The following is a 21006-nucleotide window of genomic DNA, read 5'->3' as shown; positions in this document are numbered from 1 at the left end:
TCCCAATGCTCCCTATAGTGAAAAGAATGCTAGCCTGGATAAGATTATTTTAAGATTAGAATTAAAAGAAGGGAAAAGAAAGAACGAACTTTAAACTTCGAGAAAAAATGGAAGAGGTTAACATTAGATGAGAAGAAGAAAACATGAAAAACAGTCAAGGAAAAGTAAGGAGAAGAAGAATTAGAATGGGAGGGGATGAGAAGGAAAATGAGTAGGAGAGGAAAAAACGCACAAAAAAACCCAAAAATAAAAAGAAAGAGGCGATGTTATGTGAAGTCAAACTTGCAATGAAATAATTCAAATTTTACACTATTCAGAATATGTTTGAATACATGACTTGAATCTCCCACTCTTGGTATATGGTGCTCCGTCAGCAATATGCAACATATTCAAGACCTTTTTTTTTCCATCTGCTGGACAAGATGTCAACGCTGTTTATTTTTATCTTTTTACCTGAGTCGGTGTAATATCTGCCCAGAATATGTATATCATACAATAGAATCATTACCCATCAGCCCTTTGTTATGTTGATGCAATTATCTCCTTCTATTTTCCTATCTCTTACTCTAAATATTGTAGGATCCTTGTTCCAACTTCCTCGTCATAAAGTTCTGCAAACCACCACTTCTAGAACTATGGCTCACATAACTACTGAAGGAGTTGGTAAGAATGGAATTTACTGGGCTATCGGTGGAGTTACTTTCTTCATTGCCTCAGCTACATTAGTAAGTATATTATATTTACAATGTGATATGTGGGCAATCATGTGGGATTTATGTGTACGTGGTGTGGATTGGAAAATTTGGCATTTCAAGAGTTTTAAATCATCTGTTTTAACTCTCATGTGTAACTTTGCTTCCATTTTTAAATTTTGCCCAAAGAAATAAGATAAGTTTTAAAGCAGTAGATTTTCTTTTTTTTTTTTCAGAAAACAGTGTTTGTGTTCGGATGAAACTTTTCTTACCATTGACCATATCAACTCTAGTAATGATATAATCACAATCTGTAGAGAAAGCATTTGATGGAACTTCGGAAGTAAGATTCATCATGATTGTTTCAGCTCTTGATTGAAACTATCAATTGGGTGTTTTTAATTTTTTTTTTTCTCCAGAGACATTGATTTACATTACCCATAATTTATCTAGTTCTTAGAAGCACCAGAAGAATTAGTCTAGTTTGAGCTTAGATGACATTGGAGTGGTTTGATATCCTTGTATAAAAATTTGATTATCAAAAGAAGTATCCTGTGATATGATACATGTATATGCAATTCTCTTTAGGTTCAAACACAAGGTTTAGTAACATGGGGTGGCCCACCTAAGAAAGTAAATTTCAATCTGGCTCCTGCCAGTTCAGCTGGATCTGAAGCCAGCCCTGCCGAGCCTGCAGCCAGTACCGAGGCTGCTCCAGCAGAAGGGTCAACAACTACAGGTCAAGGTATGTCAGATGTGGGTGGAGGGGGGGTCTCTATATTTATGTACCTCAACGTTTTCTTTATGATAACAATGTGACATTAAAAGGGTCAACAACTACAGGTCAAGGTATGTCAGATGTGGGTGGAGGGGGGGTCTCTATATTTATGTACCTCAACGTTTTCTTTATGATAACAATGTGACATTAAAAGCAACAAATCCACTTATTTGAGTGCTCAAGGCACATAAAGAACTAAGAAGTAAATAGATGATTTGAGACGATTTTTTAAATATGAAAAAGAGATAAAAATTTGGATGTCTTCCTGAGGGGAGGCAATTCCACAAAATGGGACATGTATGAGCAAAGATTCTTACAATACAAGTTTTATGATAATAAATGTGAATAGAAACATTCTGTTAATAAAGTTACAAAACAGAAGTTCTTAATCATTTTGTGCAAAATACAGCAGACTCTGCTTTTTGTCTCGTCCACCAGAGGTGAAGGCGAGACTTAGGGATCCAAATGTCGTCCGTCCGTCACAAACCTTATGACTTATAACTCCACAACCGTAAGTCACTTTTCAACCAATCTTGGATGGTAGATGGACTTGGGGGAACCTGCATGTTATGCTGCAGTCGGAGGTCAAAGGTCATTTTCAGGTCAACGTTAAAGTTTACATGCAAGATTCTCTTATGACACCTTACTCCGCAACCGTAAGTCACTTTTCAACCAATTTTGGATGGTAGTTGGACTTGGGGAGACCTGCATGTTATGCTGCAGTCGGAGGTCACATGGTAAGGTCAAAGGTCATTTTCAGGTCAACGTTAAAGTTTACATGCAAGATTCTCTTATGTCACCTAACTCCGCAACCGTATGTCACTTTTCAACCAATCTTGGATTGTAGATGGACTTGGGGGGACCTGCATGTTATTGCTGCAGTTGAAGGTCACATGGTAAGGTCAAAGGTCATTTTCAGGTCAACTTTAATGTTTACATGCAAGATTCTCTTATGACACCTAACTCCGCAACCGTAAGTCACATTTCAACCAATCTTGGATGGTAGATGGACTTGGGGGACCTGCATGTTATGCTGCAGTCAGAGGTCACATGGTAAGGTCAATGGTCATTTTCAGGTCAACGTTAAAGTTTACATGCAAGACATTCTTATGACACCTAACTCCGCAACCGGAAGTCACTTTTCAACCAAACTTGGATGGTAGATGAACTTGGGGGACCTGCATGTTATGCTGCAATCGGAGGTCACATGGTAAGGTCAAAGGTCATTTTCAGGTCAACGTTAAAGTTTATGTGCAAGACTCTCTTATGACACATAACTCTGCAACCGTAAATCACTTTTCAACCAAACTTGGATGGTAGATGTACTTAGGGGACCTGCATGCTATTGCGTTGGGAGGTCACATGGTATGGTCAAAGTTCACTTTGAGGGCAACATTAAAATTTACGTGCAAGACTCTTATGACAAGTGTTATTCCATCCTAGTCATTTCACAATGAAGTTTCGTTACAATTCTGATGTAAATCACGATATTTCTGGTTATTTTCATAAGTGGGCGAGACACAAAATCTCTTTTTCCTTTTTGATAAATGTGTTGAGATAGTGCATTCAGATTCTCCTCCAGGTGAGGTATAACAACCATTATATGATGAATGTTCATAAAAAAAACCCAGATAACTTACCCTAATTTAAAGGTATAGAAAGTAGTTGCAGCAAATAATTATTAAATGAGAAAGTCTTTTACATCACAGATAAATGCCACCATATTATCATAGATCTAGTTCTGGTACATTGAGCTAAATTTATCTTTGTAAAATCATGAAATCTTAGCTGAAAACCGATAATTCTGATGATCATTAGCACAAAAAGGCATATGTGGGAGAGTTTATTAATATTTTTTGGAAAAATACCCAACATTTTATCGAATTTTGTGCTTATTTTGCTAATTTCTCAGCAATTAAACATTTTTATCCAGAGTCATTTGGCACATATTCTTTATTCATATATACAGTGCGTCCCAGAAAAAATGAAACCGAGATTTAGCGATGATTTATCATAACTTAATCACAAATACAATAGACAAATGACCTACCAATGTAAAGCTTAGAATCTCCTCTTTCATCTGATATGACTTAGATTATTCCTCATTCACGCATGAGTGAGCAAAAACAATTTGAAGAAAGGATACCAAAAACTCATGTGGCGGGGGTATCTGAATTTTAAAAAGAAAATCACATGCCTAAAAAGTTCAATATCTGCTCTTTAATTTGATACCTTAATCACAAAAAATTGTCAAGAAGTAAAAAAGTTACGTTCCCTCGAAACAATGCTTGTATTTCCATAATTTCATTAAATAAACGTGTTTTCACCGGTTTCCCACAGAAGCTATCGCATGGTTAACAAAAGACTTCATGCCTGGCTGATCGTCAACAAAACGGAGTGTCGAGTGAGTTTGAACGCTAGCCTGTAAAACCTCTTCATTTTATGAAATTATTGAAATTCAAGCCTTATTTCAAATAACCAGAACTTTCTTATTTCTTGACCGTTTTCTGTAATTTAGGTATCAAATTAAAGAGCAGATATTGAACTTTTTAGAAATGTGGTTTTCTTTTTGAAACCCAGATACAGCCCGCCAAATTACTTTTTGGTATCCCCTCTTCAAATTGTTTTTGCTCACTTATGCGTAAATGAGAAATAATCTAAGTAATTTCAGATGAAAGAGGAGATTCTAAGCTTTATAATGGTAGGTCATTTGTCTATTGTATTTGTGATTAAATTATGATAAATCATCGATAAATCTCGGTTTCGTTTTTTGTGGGACGCACTGTATATACAAACACTTGGGTGGTCATTTTATTGGATTCTGTTCGAACTCATTTTGAGATTGTTACCACAGCTGGTATTTGTCTTTAAACTCCCTTTTCAATTTATTGTGTAAACATGCTGCCTTTTTTCTGGCTGTTCAATATAAAATATCACTGCTTGCTTGCTTGCTTGCTTAGCAATGAAAAAAAAAAAAAAAAAAAAAAAAAAATGTTCAATACAAACTACTGTAAATTTGGTTTTGATTTTTTTTTAAATTGATTAAATCATTTTCATTTTGTTGCAAGTTCTCTGTACATGACACCGGAAGTTTTGCTTCATCTTCATGTGTTCTATAAGAGGAAACGTTTAAAATGTGTGTCTCATTCAGGGTATGATGTCATTCCAAGAGGTTTTTTCCCCCTCCCATACATGTATCTGAATGTGTTTGAAATTATTGAGCAGAATAATGTTTAGGGAATGTAGTGCCCTGAACAAATGAAAACTAGTTTGCATACCCAGAAATATGTGATATCTTCCTTTGCTGTTTTCCTGCAAGTTTAGTTATCTTTCTCAAGGTTTCCTTAAGCTTTGCCACTAATTTTTCCTTTTTTTTTTTTTTTTGGTAAGGCAGGTCACTTTGGTAAAATTTGCATGCATTTTCAATGCTCTGCAAAAAAAGGTAAATGTTGCTTGCTATGACATTTTTGGTTTAGATGAGCCAGATTCTAGTTCAGAATCAGCTGTGAGTACTGAAGAACCTGTTGCCGAAGAAACTCCCGTGGTTTCTAGTTCTGAGGAATCTGAAGCCAAAGAAACACAGGTAGTACCTGGTACTGAGGAAACTGCATCTGAAGCAGTTCCTAGTACAGAAGAGCCTGCAACAGAAGATTCTAGTTCAGAATCAGCTGTGAGTACTGAAGAACCTGTTGCCGAAGAAACTCCAGTGGTTTCTAGTTCTGAGGAATCTGAAGCCAAAGAAACACAGGTAGTACCTGGTACTGAGGAAACTGCATCTGAAGCAGTTCCTAGTACAGAAGAGCCTGCAACAGAAGATACCCTAGTGGTAGCTGCTGTGGATGGTAGGTCGTCAACGGGAGATATGATACTACTTTTTCACCTATATCACTGCCTGTAAAGTCACCAACCAAGTACTCAATATGTTTGATCTCCTTTCTACCTTTGTGTGCTATCTGTTCTGTAAGCTTATATTGTCTGCTTTTGGTGTCATTGGGAAGGCAGTGCTTACTCATAAATCTTGCTAACATTCATGACCTAATGAAATACTATAGGCACCTTTACAAAAGTCTCTGCTGTATATCGTAGCAAGGCTCCTGCCATATAGGCACTAAGCGGCTTTGACAACAGCTTTCCCACAATACTCTTTGTTTTGTCTACAATGAAATGTGAGGATTGATGATGAAAGTTAATGTTAAGGTTTCTTGTGCAACTGCTCACATTTCATGCAAACCATTTCTTCATATACCTGCTCCACACAATATAATTATAATCCATATTCTGATACCTCTCTCTTTCTCTTTCAGATTGTAACAGCATCTGTGTTTTATGTCACTAATTGTTAACTTTACCTTTTACTACACATGGTTCTATGCTCACAGTGACATTTGGCCTTCATTCTTTATCTTCAGACCTGGGGAGTGTTTCATCAACATTTTTGTCTGACAAGTTGTCAGATCTGACATTTTTCAGAGATTTTGATTGGCTGGAAGGCACTGTTACTATGGTAACTGTCAGATAAAAAGGGACTTGTTTGATAAAACGTCTGACAAGTCCTTTCATGAAATGCTCCCCTGATGTGACAACTAGTTGGACACAGTAACACTTTGGCAAATATATCACCCTCATGATAATCATTTATTTCTATTTGTGTATATGTGGTTCTTGATCCTTAATCTTTAAAATAGAAATTAGTGCTATTTTATTTTTATTATTTCATTTCATTTTATGCTGGCATTAAAATGGTGTATGAGCAATGAGTGCAAAATTTCCAAAAACTAACTTGACTTATGCATGTATGAGTAATGTCTCATGTATTCAGTTCCTTAACAATTTTACATGTCTATTGATTGAATGTATTAATTTTAGTTCAGTGAAATATTGCATTAAAGCAATTATTCAAAGTTATCTATATTGTAGTGAATAGAAAAACAAATCAAAAAACATTTCTGATGAAGATTACGTCTCATTCAAATGACAAAAGGATATAATTGGTATAAGTTATTCAATTTATTATTTTATGAAAACAACAATATGTTTTATTTCAAAGTGTTCAAATATAATTGTAAGGATACAAGTTAAGTTTGGAATTGAATTATTGAATTCAGATTCTGTAATATTATACAATAAAAGCATATGCTTCTGTTGGGATAATGCTTCATGCAATGTAGGTTGCAGTTGCGTATGTTTTCAGCATTTGTTGAATTTTCCAAGAATTTATTACTTTTAATCAGTGACATTCCCCATCTTTCTTTTTTTTATATGACATTCCCAACATAGCAACACCAGCTGATGTACCACCACCCCTACCAGAGATCCCAGAGCATGCTACCTACCTTCTTATTGGTGCAGGGACGGCATCGTTTGCTGCTCTCAGGGCGATCAGAGCAAATGACCCTAAAGCAAAGGTAAATGACTATAGATATGACATTCAAATGTACAGGATCAAGGAAATAATTGGATCTGTGTTAACACAGTTGTCGGTCCCATTTCATGAAGCTGTTCATAAGTCACATAAAATTTTCTTTAGTACTAATGATAATTATGCTAAATTTTTTGTCTTGGTTTAATGAAGTGGTAATGAATTTCCTATAACCTTATTAACCCATTGCAAACTGGAACCGTGTGATACCTGTACAAAGTCTATGGGATTTACAGAATTCAGTAGTCAACAGGTTAAGTACAAGTTTGAAAAATTATAAACTTTGCACTCAGATTCTTGTAAACCACTATAATTTTATTATTCAAAGATCAGCTTTCAACTTAAGATGATGAGAGTCAAAATGATTGAGAATAATAGGTCAACAGTTGTGAATGAAGACATCTGTAAAATCATGGTTAAAATCATGCATAACTTACAAATAGCCTTACGTAAGACTGTCAATTATTCATTTTGATTTAGTGGAAGAATTGGATATCTTATCAAATAGGGCCATGAGGTTTATGGATGGACGAGTTCAAATTGAAGGGATGGGGAAACAGTTCTAGTTAATATTTTGTATATTAAAATGCGTTAGCTGTTAGTTCTCTGTTCGAAAGATGCAATGACATAATGATAATGTATGTTTTGGTTTTTTTTTATAATTGTATTGAAGGTATTAGTTGTAGGAGATGAAGAAGCCATGCCATACATGAGACCACCCCTATCTAAAGAACTCTGGTTTAGTGATGATAAAGAAGGTGTTGATAATCTCAAGTTCAAGCAATGGAATGGAAAGGAAAAGAGGTGAGTCAATCATGTATTAGTGCTGTTCTCAAGTCTGTATGTCATCAAATTTATTGTTTCATAGATGCAAGTTGCGCCTTTGTGACGTCAGTCATACACGTCAGTCCTGAGAGATTGGTCAACCACGGTGAACTCAACACCACAAATTAATCTCTTGATTCTCTTTCAATTTAATTCAAAGTGATTTCAAACACATTTAAACAGTTTTCACTTGTGGTTCTAATAAGTAAGCCTTATTCTTCCATGCACGTGGGAATCATCGTTCGGTTCAATATTTCTGTAATTTTTGTCTCACCTGCATAGCAGAGTGAGACTATAGGCGCCGCTTTTCCGACGGCGGCGGCGGTGGCTTCAACACCAAATCTTAACCGAAGGTTAAGTTTTTGAAATGACAGCATAACTTAGAAAGTATATGGACCTAGTTCATGAAACTTGGCAATAAGGTTAATAAATTATTACTAAACATTCTGCCTGAGTTTCAGGTCACATGACCAAGGTCAAAGGTCATTTAGGGTCAATGAACTTAGACCATGTTGGGGGAATCAACATCAAAATCTTAACCTAAGGTTAAGTTTTTGAAATATAAGGACCTAGTTCATGAAACTTGGACATGAGGTTAATCAAGTATTACTGAACATCCTGCATGAGTTTCACGTCACATGACCAAGGTCAAAGGTCATTTAGGGTCAATGAACTTTGGCCAAATTGGGGGTATATGTTGAATTGCCATCATAACTTTGAAAGTTTATGGATCTGATTCATGAAACTTGGACATAAGAGTAATCAAGTATCTTTGAACATCCCCTCCGAGTTTCAGGTCACATGACAAAGGTCAATGGACTTTGGCCATGTTGGGGGTATTTGTTGAATCACCATCATAACTCTGTAAGTATATTGGTCTAGTTCATAAAACTTGGACATAAGTGTCAAGTATCACTGAACATCTCATGCGAGTTTCAGGTCACATGAACAAAGTCAAAGGTCATTTAAGATCATTGAACTTTGGCCATTTTAGAGGTAATTATTAGATTGCTGTCATAACTTTCAAAGTTTATAGATATAGTGACGTGGATATAGGGGTAATCAAGTATCACTGACAAGTTTTAGATCACATGATCAAGGTCAAATGTCAATGAAAGTAGTATTGTATCATTATATGAATGGTGTTTTTTGTGAATAATTATTTTATAGTAGTTTTCAAAGTCAGCACTGCTGCTATATTGAATCGCGTGATGCAGGTGAGACAGCCAGAGGCATTCCACTTGTTCCATTCTTACTCGCAAATCGTGCTATCTTGTTTGTCTTATGAAAAAGCGATCAACCCACAAACTTCTCATGATAATGAACGGCGGTGGTGCATGCAAATGAAATGTATGAGTCGTATAGTTTAAGGTGTGTTATGGTTTTGAAGGCCAAGACCACCCCAGAAAAATGTTGATTTGAAAAAATAGAGAAAAATCTAACTAGCATAACGCTGAAAATTTCATCAAAATCGGGTGTAAAATAAGATAGTTATGACATTTTAAAGTTTCGCCTATTTATCACAAAACAATGATACCTGTACCAGTATGCACAACTCAGTGACATGCAAATGAGACAGTCGATGATGTCCCTCACAATTTTTTTTTTAATTGTTTGAATCATACATTATTTCATTTTTTTACATATTTGACGATAAGGGCCAACTTGACTGAACCATAAAATGTTAAAACAATGCTAATTCCACATGTTCAGGGAGGAATTAATTGTTGTTTCACTTGACAATGAGGAGAATATTGGAATATTTCATAATTCAGGGTTGTTTGATTTAAATCATGTCGATTTAAATCATGATTTAAATCACTTGATTTTTTTCAAAAAAATCACTGATTTAAATAAACTTTTATGAAAAAAATTAGTTTTCTCTATTTTCTCTTCTTCTTAACAGATACTTTCAATGTAATCATTTTCATTTCTGTTCCACATGCTTTAGAGATACTTTAAAAGAATGATATACCCTCATGGAGTCTGATTTAACACCACTGTTTTATTTTCAAATTGTAAAACAAGCAAAACTGATGAAAACAACAAGTTTCTAACGAAGTAATGATAAATAACTCTCTGTATGTACACCAAACTGTTAAATCTTCAATAAAATAATATATAAAATCTACAAAGGTGCTCAAAGTCCACAACTTGGATACTTTTACAAAACAGCTGAACTACTTGTATGTACCTCCTTCTTGTTACTATTAATACCCATTCTTTCAATTACTTAAGTTGAAGGCAAATGTGTACATTTGATAAGAATTACATGTATATTTGCATGCTTGTGTATTTTCTTATGAATACCCATACATTCAATTACACAATTTCAAAGTACACATGTATACTTAATAAGTAAGAATTTAAAAATGGAAAGTTGCTGGGCAAGTGTTACTGTATGCAGCAATACAACTGCTGTGCTTGCTTGTTCATGTAATAGTTTGAAAAAAACAGCACATCAATGATATGGTGGACAGTGGTGCTTATCCTACAGGCCTTTAAAGGACAAGTCCACCCCAACAAACAAATTATTTGAATAAAAAGAGAAAAATCCAACAAGAATAACACTGAAAATTTCATCAAAATCGGATGTAAAATAAGAAAGTTATGACATTTTGAAGATTTGCTTAATTTCACAAAACAGTTATATGCACATCCTGGTCGGTATGCAAATGAGGAGACTGATGACGTCATCCACTCACTATTTCTTTTGTATTTTATTATATGAAATATGAAATATTCAAATTTTCTCCTTATTGTCAAGTGAAACAGTGATTAATTCCTCTCTATACATGTGGAATTAGCATTGTTTAATACTATATGGTTCAGTCAAGTCGGTCCCTATATGGTCAAATCTGTAAAAATTGAAATATTGTATAATTCAAATAATAAAAAACAAAAGAAATAGTGAGTGATGGACATCATCGACTGACTCATTTGCATGTCACTGAGTTGTGCATATCACTGTTTTGTGAAAAATAAGCGAAACGTTAAAATGCCATTACTTTCTTATTTTGCATCCGATTTTGATGAAATTTTCGGTGTTATGCTAGTTTGATTTTTCTCTATTTATTCAAATCAACATTTTGCTGGGGTGGACTTGACCTTTAATAATGTCAATTTTGTTGGAAATTCTCAAGTTCTTTGAGTACTTCATGCATTGGAGTAACACTTCGGATGTTTTGAACTGACTGATATAAAAATTTCAAGAGTTTAAATGTATACATAATACATAACATTACTTGGGCTTCCATAAAATGTCCCTCTCTATAATGCAAATAAATAAAAAAAAATAAAAATAATTACCTGTATATAAGTGGATTATTGTGTCAAATAGTACAATACACAATGTTCAAAAGACTACTTGACCACTATTATTGGTGTAAAACAGTTTAAATATAGTTTAAAACTTGTTAAGTGTGACCATTATTTTTCGTTGGAAAAAAATCAAAAAAATCTGATTTAAATCATAAAAATCCGATTTAAATAAAAAAAATCTGATTTTTTTGATTTTTTTAAAAAAATAAAAAAAATCAACAACCCTGTAATTCATATTTTATGTGATAAAATACAAAAGAAATAGTGGATGACATCATTGGTCTATGGCACGCTCATAGGGAATCAATTAAATATATATTTCACTTATAAAATATATGTTTCTCTTCCACTAAACCATTTCACTCAAAGAAATTTATATTTCACTTTTAAAAATATATTCCACTTTATCAAAAAAATATATTTCACTTAAAAAAATATATGTTTCACTTTTCCAAAAAAATATATTTCACTTTTCAAGAAAATATATTTCACTTTTCAAAAAAAATATATTTCACTTTTCAAACAAATATATTTCACTTTTCCAAAAATATGTATCGCTTTTAAAAAAATATATATTTCACTTTTCAAAAAAAATTTCAAAAGAAATATATTTCACTTTTCAAAAAAAAAAAATTTCGACGAAGATTCATTTCACTTGTTACATTTTAATTTTGAGAGAAAACAAATCCTTTCACTTTTGTTGGATATCACATGCGGCTGCCGTATTATCTCCGTATACGTAAAATCCATCTATCTTTCTACCTACATGATATATCTATCTATCTATCTGCCTAATTAGTATCTATTTGTTCAAATATGTCTATCCTTCTATCTATCTATCCATCTATCTGTCTTTTATAGAAAAATAAATAGACAGATCCAGAGATAGATAATATCTATCTCTGGATCTGTCTATTTATTTTTCTATATATCTGTCTAATAATTATCTGTTTAAATATGTCTATCTATCTATCTATCTACAAATCTGTCTGTCTATCTATCTATCTATCTAATATCTATTTATTTCGTTTAATATGTCTGTATATCTATTTATTTATCATTCAATTTATATATATATCTATCTACCTACATGATATATCTATCTATCTCTCTGCCTAGTATATATCTATCTGTTTAAATATGTTTATCTTTCTATCTATCTATCCATCCATCTATCTGTCTGTCTATTTATCTATCTATCTCTCGGACTATTTATTTTTTATCTATCTGTCTAATAATTATCTGTTTAAATAGGTCTATCTATCTACAAATCTATCTATCTGTCTCTTTATCTATATCTATCTATTAATCAGGGGCCGCGGAATGGTTTTCAAAGTGGGGGGGGGGAACCATGCAAAAAATCACAATCATATGGTCACTTTTACGTTTTTGTACACGGTTTTGGAAAAAAGTGTGGGGGGCTGAAGCCGGCCCCCTCCAGCTTCCGCGCCCCCTGTTAATATATATCTATCTTCTATTAATCTATCCACTTATCATTTATCTATCCATCCATCTATCTATTTATCTATCTTTCTTATATGTATCTGTTTGAATATGTATGTCTGTCTGTCTATTTATCTTTCATACTTATATCCATTTATTTGTTTAAATAATTATGTGTCTTTGTCTCTGCATCTACGACAGACCACCTAATTCGTCCGCCACGACGAATTGAAATCTAGTTTCGGAGTTTCACTTGTTTCATTTTAAATCCGAGAGAAAACAAATCCTTTCACTTTTGTTGAATAACACATACGGCTGCCGTATTGGACCGTAAGTAAATTTCGTTCCTCGCGTAAATATCCATTCCTCTCGCTACGAAAAACATTTCACTCATGTTGCAAATTCATTTCACTCAATTGCAAAAAATACGTTCCTCTTTTTTCTCGGCCTGTAGGGGGCGCGCACAGAGATGGTTGCAAAAAAAATCCGGGGACCATTTTTTAAAATCTTATCTTTTTTTTTAAACTTGTAATTTTATTTTATTCTATTTCTATGTATTTATTTTTCAAAAATTTTCCCTACTGTGGGAGGGGGGACCCCCTCGCTCGCTCCGCTCGCTTGGACTCGGTCGCTACGCTCCCTCGCATACCACCCCAACCCCCCCCCCTTTATAAAAAGCTGGATCCGCCCCTGGGTGATGACATCATCGCTTTCGGTGGACATTCTCGGCTAACACCACAGAGATGTATACTAATTACGCGTTATATCTCATGGCTAACACCAACCTTTTTGGGTTGAGCGATGACGTCATCACCCAACTTCAGTCCCGTATACTCACTTTTTATGTCTGTTCTAAAGATGGTGAACACCCCCCCCCCCTTCATGTCTCAGACAAAATGGACAGAATTTGGTTTTGCGGTGCAGGTACAAGTGAGTTGACCAGTGAAAGGTAGCTTTTTGTAAGCTTCATTTCATCAATCATTACGACTATCGTATGTCAATGAAGTAAAAGACAGACAGAATGGAGAAAAGGGAAATTTCAACACTTATACCTTGACCATTCAGCTCCGTAGATAGTGTATGTATAAAGCATTCATGCCTAATGCCTACAAAGGTTAGCGATTGATCCTAGGGCCGAATGCAACAGCTGATTGTACTGGCTATTGTGTTTGTATTTGTGTTTATGGGTCTACCTCGTGGTGCATTCTCGTGCACGTGGGAAAGTGATGCAATTGGGTTCGCTGGTATTCCCATATCCTAGTTATTTTGTGTATTGCAACCGCATTCATGATTTCTCCCCTCAGCACAGCGAAAATTTTGCAACCATCTCTGTGCGCGCCCCCTACAGGCCGAGAAAAAAGAGGAACGTATTTTTTGCAATTGAGTGAAATGAATTTGCAACATGAGTGAAATGTTTTTCGTAGCGAGAGGAATGGATATTTACGCGAGGAACGAAATTTACTTACGGTCCAATACGGCAGCCGTATGTGTTATTCAACAAAAGTGAAAGGATTTGTTTTCTCTCGGATTTAAAATGAAACAAGTGAAACTCCGAAACTAGATTTCAATTCGTCGTGGCGGACGAATTAGGTGGTCTGTCGTAGATGCAGAGACAAAGACACATAATTATTTAAACAAATAAATGGATATAAGTATGAAAGATAAATAGACAGACAGACATACATATTCAAACAGATACATATAAGAAAGATAGATAAATAGATAGATGGATGGATAGATAAATGATAAGTGGATAGATTAATAGAAGATAGATATATATTAACAGGGGGCGCGGAAGCTGGAGGGGGGCTTCAGCCCCCCACACTTTTTTCCAAAACCGTGTACAAAACGTTAAAGTGACCATATGATTGTGATTTTTTGCATGGTCCCCCCCCCCACTTTGAAAACCATTCCGCGGCCCCTGATTAATAGATAGATAAAGAGACAGATAGATAGATTTGTTGATAGATAGACCTATTTAAACAGATAATTATTAGACAGATAGATAAAAAATAAATAGTCCGAGAGATAGATAGATAAATAGACAGACAGATAGATGGATGGATAGATAGATAGAAAGATAAACATATTTAAACAGATAGATATATACTAGGCAGAGAGATAGATAGATATATCATGTAGGTAGATAGATATATATATATAAATTAAATGATAAATAAACAGATATACAGACATATTAAACGAAATAAATAGATATTAGATAGATAGATAGATAGATAGATAGACAGACAGATTTGTAGATAGATAGATAGACATATTTAAACAGATAATTATTAGACAGATATATAGAAAAATAAATAGACAGATCCAGAGATAGATAAAAGACAGATAGATGGATAGATAGATAGAAGGATAGACATATTTGAACAAATAGATACTAATTAGGCAGATAGATAGATAGATAGATAGATAGATATATCATGTAGGTAGAAAGATAGATGGATTTTACGTATACGGAGATAATACGGCAGCCGCATGTGTTTTCCAACAAAAGTGAAAGGATTTGTTTTCTCTCAAAATTAAAATGTAACAAGTGAAATGAATCTTCGTCGAAATTTTTTTTCAAAAGTGAAATATATTTCTTTCAAAAGTGAAACATATTTTTTGGAAAAGTGAAATATATTTTTTTGAAAAGTGAAATATATTTTTTTGGAAAAGTGAAATTTATTTTTTTGAAAAGTAAAATATTTTTTTTGAAAAGTGAAATATATTTTTTTGAGAAAGTGAAATATATTTTTTTGAAAGATGAAATATATTTTTTTTGAAAAGTAAAATATATATTTTTTTAAAGCGAAACATATTTTTGGAAAAGTGAAATATATTTGTTTGAAAAGTGAAATATATTTTTTTTGAAAAATGAAATATATTTTCTTGAAAAGTGACATATATTTTTTGGGGGGAAAAGGGAAATATATATATTTTTTGGGAAAAGTGAAACATATTTTTTGAAAAGTGAAACATATTTTTTTTTTAGTGAAATATATTTTTTTGATAAAGTGGAATATATTTTTAAAAGTGAAATATAAATTTCTTTGAGTGAAATGGTTTAGTGGAAGAGAAACATATATTTTATAAGTGAAATATATATTTAATTGATTCCCTATGAGCGTGCCATATTGGTCTCCTCATTTGCATACCGACCAGGATGTGCATATAACTATTTTGTGAAATAAAGCGAAAAGTTAAAATGTCATAACTTTCTTATTTTACATCCGATTTTGATGAAATTTTCAGTGTTATGCTCGTGGAATTGTCCTTTGACAGTTTGTCTTTTGGTCTGGTATTGATTGATTTTTGCCTTTCTCTACCCAGGTGAGATAAATAGCTGTCTGGTGAATAGGAAAGAAAGTGTATCATTAAATTAGATTTTGTGATGTGTACACTTGGGCTAAAATCTCAAATAAATTGATACACCATGGTCTAAATGCAAAATGTCTTGATTTCTTTTGAATTTTACTGACCATGGAGGGCAGAGATTCATAGCTAATAAACAATTATGTATCGTATTGTAATGAGTTGCACTGCTAATAATTTGTTGAGCAATGGCCTTATAATAAGATAACCAAATTTCACAAATATGTATTCAATTAGCATTGAGTGTCAGTACTAAATCCTCAGCGACCAGTTGGAAACAATTTACAGGTCTGTCCTTTTTTCTTTTTTTCTTCAGCATTTTCTTTGAGCCAGATGCATTTTACTGCAAACCATCTGAGCTACCAACAAAGGAGAATGGAGGAGTCGCGGTACTCAAAGGGCACAAGGTAATGTTCCTCAAACTTGTATACCGGTGTACTATACATGTAATATGAGCTGCAATATGTTGTATTGACTAAACCATATTTAACAAAGATATTCAGATATTAAACATGCATGTTTATTCATAAATTGGATAATTATATTTAATTTTGAAGACTTAAATTTAAATTTAATGATTGATCTTCAACAGACTAGTCTTCATCAATGACTTATTTTTATTTTTCACGATATAAATTTTAAACAGGTACTGTCAGTTACAAAAGTACTTAAACCTGAGGACCATTTTGCTTTGTAATGATATAAAATTTGGGTTTGAATGTTTCTCCCAAAATCAAATGTTACTCTTTCATGCATACTGTCATTTGGCTTCAACTCAAGTTGAATTTTAATTCCAGAATTAGGTCTTAATGTAAGTTTTTATGAAACAGTCAAAATCTAACTATGTAAAGAAATTGAATTCACATTTTGAATGATGATATTTTTTTATTTTAATCATTTTATTCAGGTCAAGGGGCTCAACGTTCAGAAAAAGAAAGCAACGTTGGAAGATGGATCAGTCATTTCATTTGACAAGTGCCTTATTGCTACAGGTAAAGGAGCAGTAGCTCATCTAACAAAGAGTTATAATGAATTCAAATCAAGCTCAAATTGTGATTGATCAGAATTTGTGGAGTTTAGAGATAGGACTTTAAGATGAGGGTTAATATGAGTTACATTTTAATCTATTGCAACACTTTAAGACCAGGTCGATTTTCTATTTGAGCCTGTATTGTGAACTTCAGTTCAACTCAAACCAAGGTCTAAAACCTGGTTTAAAATATGGGTATCTAGATGTGACATGAATCAATAACAGAATGTTTGATGGCTGATTAAGTCACAAAACAAGAGGGATAGTAAACGTAAGAAAGACAATATTGATAGAGTTTTGCCTTGATAAACTATAGCATGTACACACATTATGAGTATGTCATGACCTATGGAACTGTTTCACAATCAAATGTCTGCTAAATTTGTGGGTCAATTGCTAGTTGCATATGTATGTATCACTTCACCACGACAGTAATACAGAAGATATGATTATGGTTATTTTGCCTTGTAGTCAAATGCAGAGAATTTAGATACTAAAAATATGTTTGATTCTCAACCAACTTCGAAATTAGACACAAATTTATGCATCCCTGTTTTAGTCAACTCATTTTCCCAACCAGTGAGTATATTTGGGTAATATACTAGTAGTGCCTGTATGTTGATATAATTAACCAGTTGGGATTTTTGCTGACAGGTGGTGTTCCAAGGAATCTTGCTTCAATAGAAAAGGCTGGGTCAGAGGTCATGGAGAGGACAACACTTTTCAGAAATGTAAGTATCGGCAACATCAGAAATCTAATAATTGGAAACAGCTTAACATTGTTTTAGAATATTCATGAGAAATTAAAGCACCATATAATCATTGATTTCTATTCTTGACAGATGAACAATATCGCTATAAAACTTTAGAAGTAACAGTTGAATGTCTCTGAAATTTTATAGGTGATTGAATGATGAGTCAATATACTTTTTATCCAAGCTCAAATCCAAGCCCAATACACTAAAAACTGTGTAATTCTTGAAACATGCATTTATTCCTTTGTTGTTTTTTTTTTTTGGTATCAGATTAATGACTTCAAATCTTTAGATAAAGCGACTCAGGATGCTAAGTCTGTTGCTATCATTGGAGGTGGTTTCTTGGGGAGTGAGCTGGCCTGTGCTCTTGGCAAGAGAGGTAATTTGTTGTTTTCAGTTTCCCCACTGCCCTTTAAAATAACTGAATAACTATTATGCATTAATCATTATGTTGAAATGATACTTCACACATTTCGTAGATTTCTGATGTATTATTCAAACATTATGTGAACTATATTAAAATGCTTGCTAGTCTTGCGTATCTGTAATATGATTAATGGATTTCACAATATGACATCTTCTTTATTCTTTTGACATTTAGAATGGTAAAACTTATTTAGATTTCTATTTTAAATTAGAAAAAATAGATGAAGTGGGAGATAATAAAGTCCTGATAAACAAAATGTAGCTATTTGATTCTTTGATATCATCTGAATGTAACATAGATAGAGACATAAAAAAGTAATACTTATCACAACACTACACAATTAACCTTTGATGTTGCAGTGGTTCTCTTTTATATTATTATTATTATTATTAACTTTTAATCTGAAAATCAATGTATTATTTATTTTCCTTTTCAGGAAAAGAGACTGGAATGAAAGTCATGCAATTTTTCCCTGAAGCCGGTAAGACTAAATTTTTGCAATTTTTTTTAGGGAATCGTGCAATATCAAGTTGTACAGTTATGTTTTACTACAATTACAATCTCTTGTCTTTTAAAATTATTTTTCATGATTTCTGCAAGTCCGCCATTGCAAAATGTCTGGTACTTCATTGATAATCATTGCTGCCAATGAAAGCTATCAAAACTGGAAATTATGTTCTTAATTATCAAAAATAATTATAACCCCAAAAAGAATGTCATTATCCAGGAATATGATTAAATGATCAAAAATATGAAACAATTATTTTATCATTTTTATGGATATTTTTTCTTAATTGTAGGAAACATGGGCAGAGTGCTTCCAGAGTACCTCAGCAAATGGACCACAAATAAAGTCTCAAATGGTAAGTTATGATTATTTTAATGCTTATTCTCCATGATATATAATGGTCCCATCTAATTAATGCTGGTGAAATACCATTGGAAAATGCACACTAACGTGATTTCTAGTGCTATGTGATCTACAATATAAAAGAAACAAAAATATATCTAACTAGCTGGACTGACCACACAGAAGCGTTGTTAGCTCTAACAGTGCACTAACAGAGACCCTGTTACAACCGATAATGTGGCAGAGATGCCTAATGTTACAAAAATGCACTGCTTAACATTGAAATAAATGTTTTGACTTAACAATCTGAAAAATGTGACTGAGCTCCCTTTTAGCGCTCTGTCAGGCTAACAACGTTTCTGTGCGGTCGGCACTGGTTTCTATAAGCAACCTACACATTGGTAATTAACATTGTGCTGGGCAATAGCCTTATCAAGTATTTTGCAAACAATTTGGGAGGGGGTTACAAAATGCAGAATGAAAGATGAGGTGTGCATGTCATATATGCTTTTCACACTGCATTTCCTTAACCCCATACTATCCTTAACCCCATACTATCTTTTTTTCGATTCACACTGTCTTTCTTAACCCCGTACTATTTGCTTAGCCGGGGTTAACGCCTTAACCCCGGGCAATCACACAGCTCATAAATATTGATGATTTTACCATACAGAGCGCGATTAACGTGCAATTTCGACTTCTGTGATTGGCTAATGCTTAGCCCCACTTTTGCTTAGCCCTGTTTCGTTTCACACTGCATCTCTTAGCACCGCAATTGTGGTGCTAGCACCACAATAAGCCGGCTAACCCTACTTTTTTGCAGGGCCAGATAGTACCGTACTATTTACCGTGCTAGCCCACTTTGCTAAAACGTAGTGTGAAAACGAAGTGGGCTAAGCTTAACCCCAGGAAATTGGTGGGGCTAAGACCCCCCCCCCTTAGCCCCACCAATTTCCTGGGGTTAAGGGAAAAAAGTGCAGTGTGAAAAGCATATTACTGTACCTTAGGCCAGGGAGTTGTTTCATGAAAGGACTTGCTAGATGTTTTATCTCTGACAGTTTCCATGAGAACTATGCTTTTCAGCCATTGAAATCAAGGAAAGTAATCAGATAACAAATTTCGATGAAATGCTTTCCCAGAATCTGACTAATCCTTTCAATGTTTTCATTCATATTTGTTTATTTTTTCTTTCAGAGGGTGTTGAAGTCCATGCAGATATGTTTCTAAAGAATGTTTCTTTCGATGGTGATTCCAAGCAAGTAGAGCTACAGTTCAGTAATGGTGATAAGGTAGGTTCATCACATCATTGTTTCCTAATTTCAGTGCTTCTAACTTTATTCATTACATATTTATTTATTAAAGATTTTTATAGCAGGTTGACTTAAGCAGACTTTGATTATATTGTGAAAGTTTCCTCTACTGATTCAATGTTTCCTGAACTTTGGTGTGATATGATTTAAAATCATATCTACACTCCTATTGATTGCTTCCTTACATTTATCTCTGTTCTTACCATTTCTCCTTTTCTACTATGAGATAAAGTTGTTACTTGCTGTTAAACCAATGTTATCTGTGTTTGCTGCTCCTATATACTTCTTCCCTACAGAGCCTGTACATACTCTTTCTTTCCATGTATTCAGCAAGTTTTATTTTCAAGATTTTAGTTTTGCTTATACATTTATATTATGAATTGAGCCTGGTAGCACTTTTGAAGTGCTAATTTAAGCATCAATTTTGGAAAAGAATCTGCTCTTACAGTTTTATCTTCTCAATCCATATGATCATAACTTTTTGTAATTTTCATCAATATAACAGGTAGATGCTGACCATGTGGTAGTAGCAGTAGGACTTGAACCCAACGTTGGTCTTGCAGAGAGCTCAGGGTTAGAGGTCGATGATAAGTTTGGAGGTTACAGGGTCAATGCTGAGTTAGAAGCTCGCAGAGATGTGTGGGTGGTGAGTGGAATCATCTTTCTTTCACAGTAAATATAACAAATATATAACAAATAAGAACAAAAAGCAACTTTTACTATATACAGGTATTTTAACAAAATCATGAATCATTTGAAGTTGTAAGATCATGAACAATTG

At 33.7% G+C, this 21006-nt stretch overlaps 1 protein-coding gene across 3 annotated transcripts in view; it reads left to right on the top strand.

Moving 5' to 3' along the window:
• Positions 1 to 583: 583 nt before the first annotated feature.
• The window catches only part of LOC129260863 (apoptosis-inducing factor 1, mitochondrial-like), a 24909-nt gene continuing 4486 nt past the window's right edge, over positions 584 to 21006 (top strand). Inside the window, exons 1-13 of one of the 3 annotated variants that reach the window (XM_064114305.1) lie at positions 584 to 725; positions 1281 to 1437; positions 4947 to 5312; positions 6748 to 6875; positions 7563 to 7693; positions 16170 to 16260; positions 16761 to 16845; positions 17538 to 17614; positions 17909 to 18017; positions 18502 to 18546; positions 18866 to 18928; positions 20110 to 20204; positions 20731 to 20871. In XM_064114305.1, coding sequence (XP_063970375.1) covers positions 636 to 725; positions 1281 to 1437; positions 4947 to 5312; positions 6748 to 6875; positions 7563 to 7693; positions 16170 to 16260; positions 16761 to 16845; positions 17538 to 17614; positions 17909 to 18017; positions 18502 to 18546; positions 18866 to 18928; positions 20110 to 20204; positions 20731 to 20871 — 1578 coding nt within the window. In that variant the 5' untranslated portion in view covers positions 584 to 635. Of the gene's footprint in view, positions 726 to 1280; positions 1438 to 4946; positions 5313 to 6747; positions 6876 to 7562; positions 7694 to 16169; positions 16261 to 16760; positions 16846 to 17537; positions 17615 to 17908; positions 18018 to 18501; positions 18547 to 18865; positions 18929 to 20109; positions 20209 to 20730; positions 20872 to 21006 lie in introns of all 3 variants that reach the window. The other 2 variants (XM_064114306.1, XM_064114308.1) reach the window with 2 other exon arrangements.

This window comes from Lytechinus pictus, unplaced genomic scaffold, assembly GCF_037042905.1.
Source record: "Lytechinus pictus isolate F3 Inbred unplaced genomic scaffold, Lp3.0 scaffold_19, whole genome shotgun sequence".
NCBI classification, from domain to species: Eukaryota; Metazoa; Echinodermata; class Echinoidea; order Temnopleuroida; family Toxopneustidae; genus Lytechinus; species Lytechinus pictus.
Note: the sequence above shows the minus strand (reverse complement) of the source record. Positions and strands in the feature narration are given on the sequence as shown.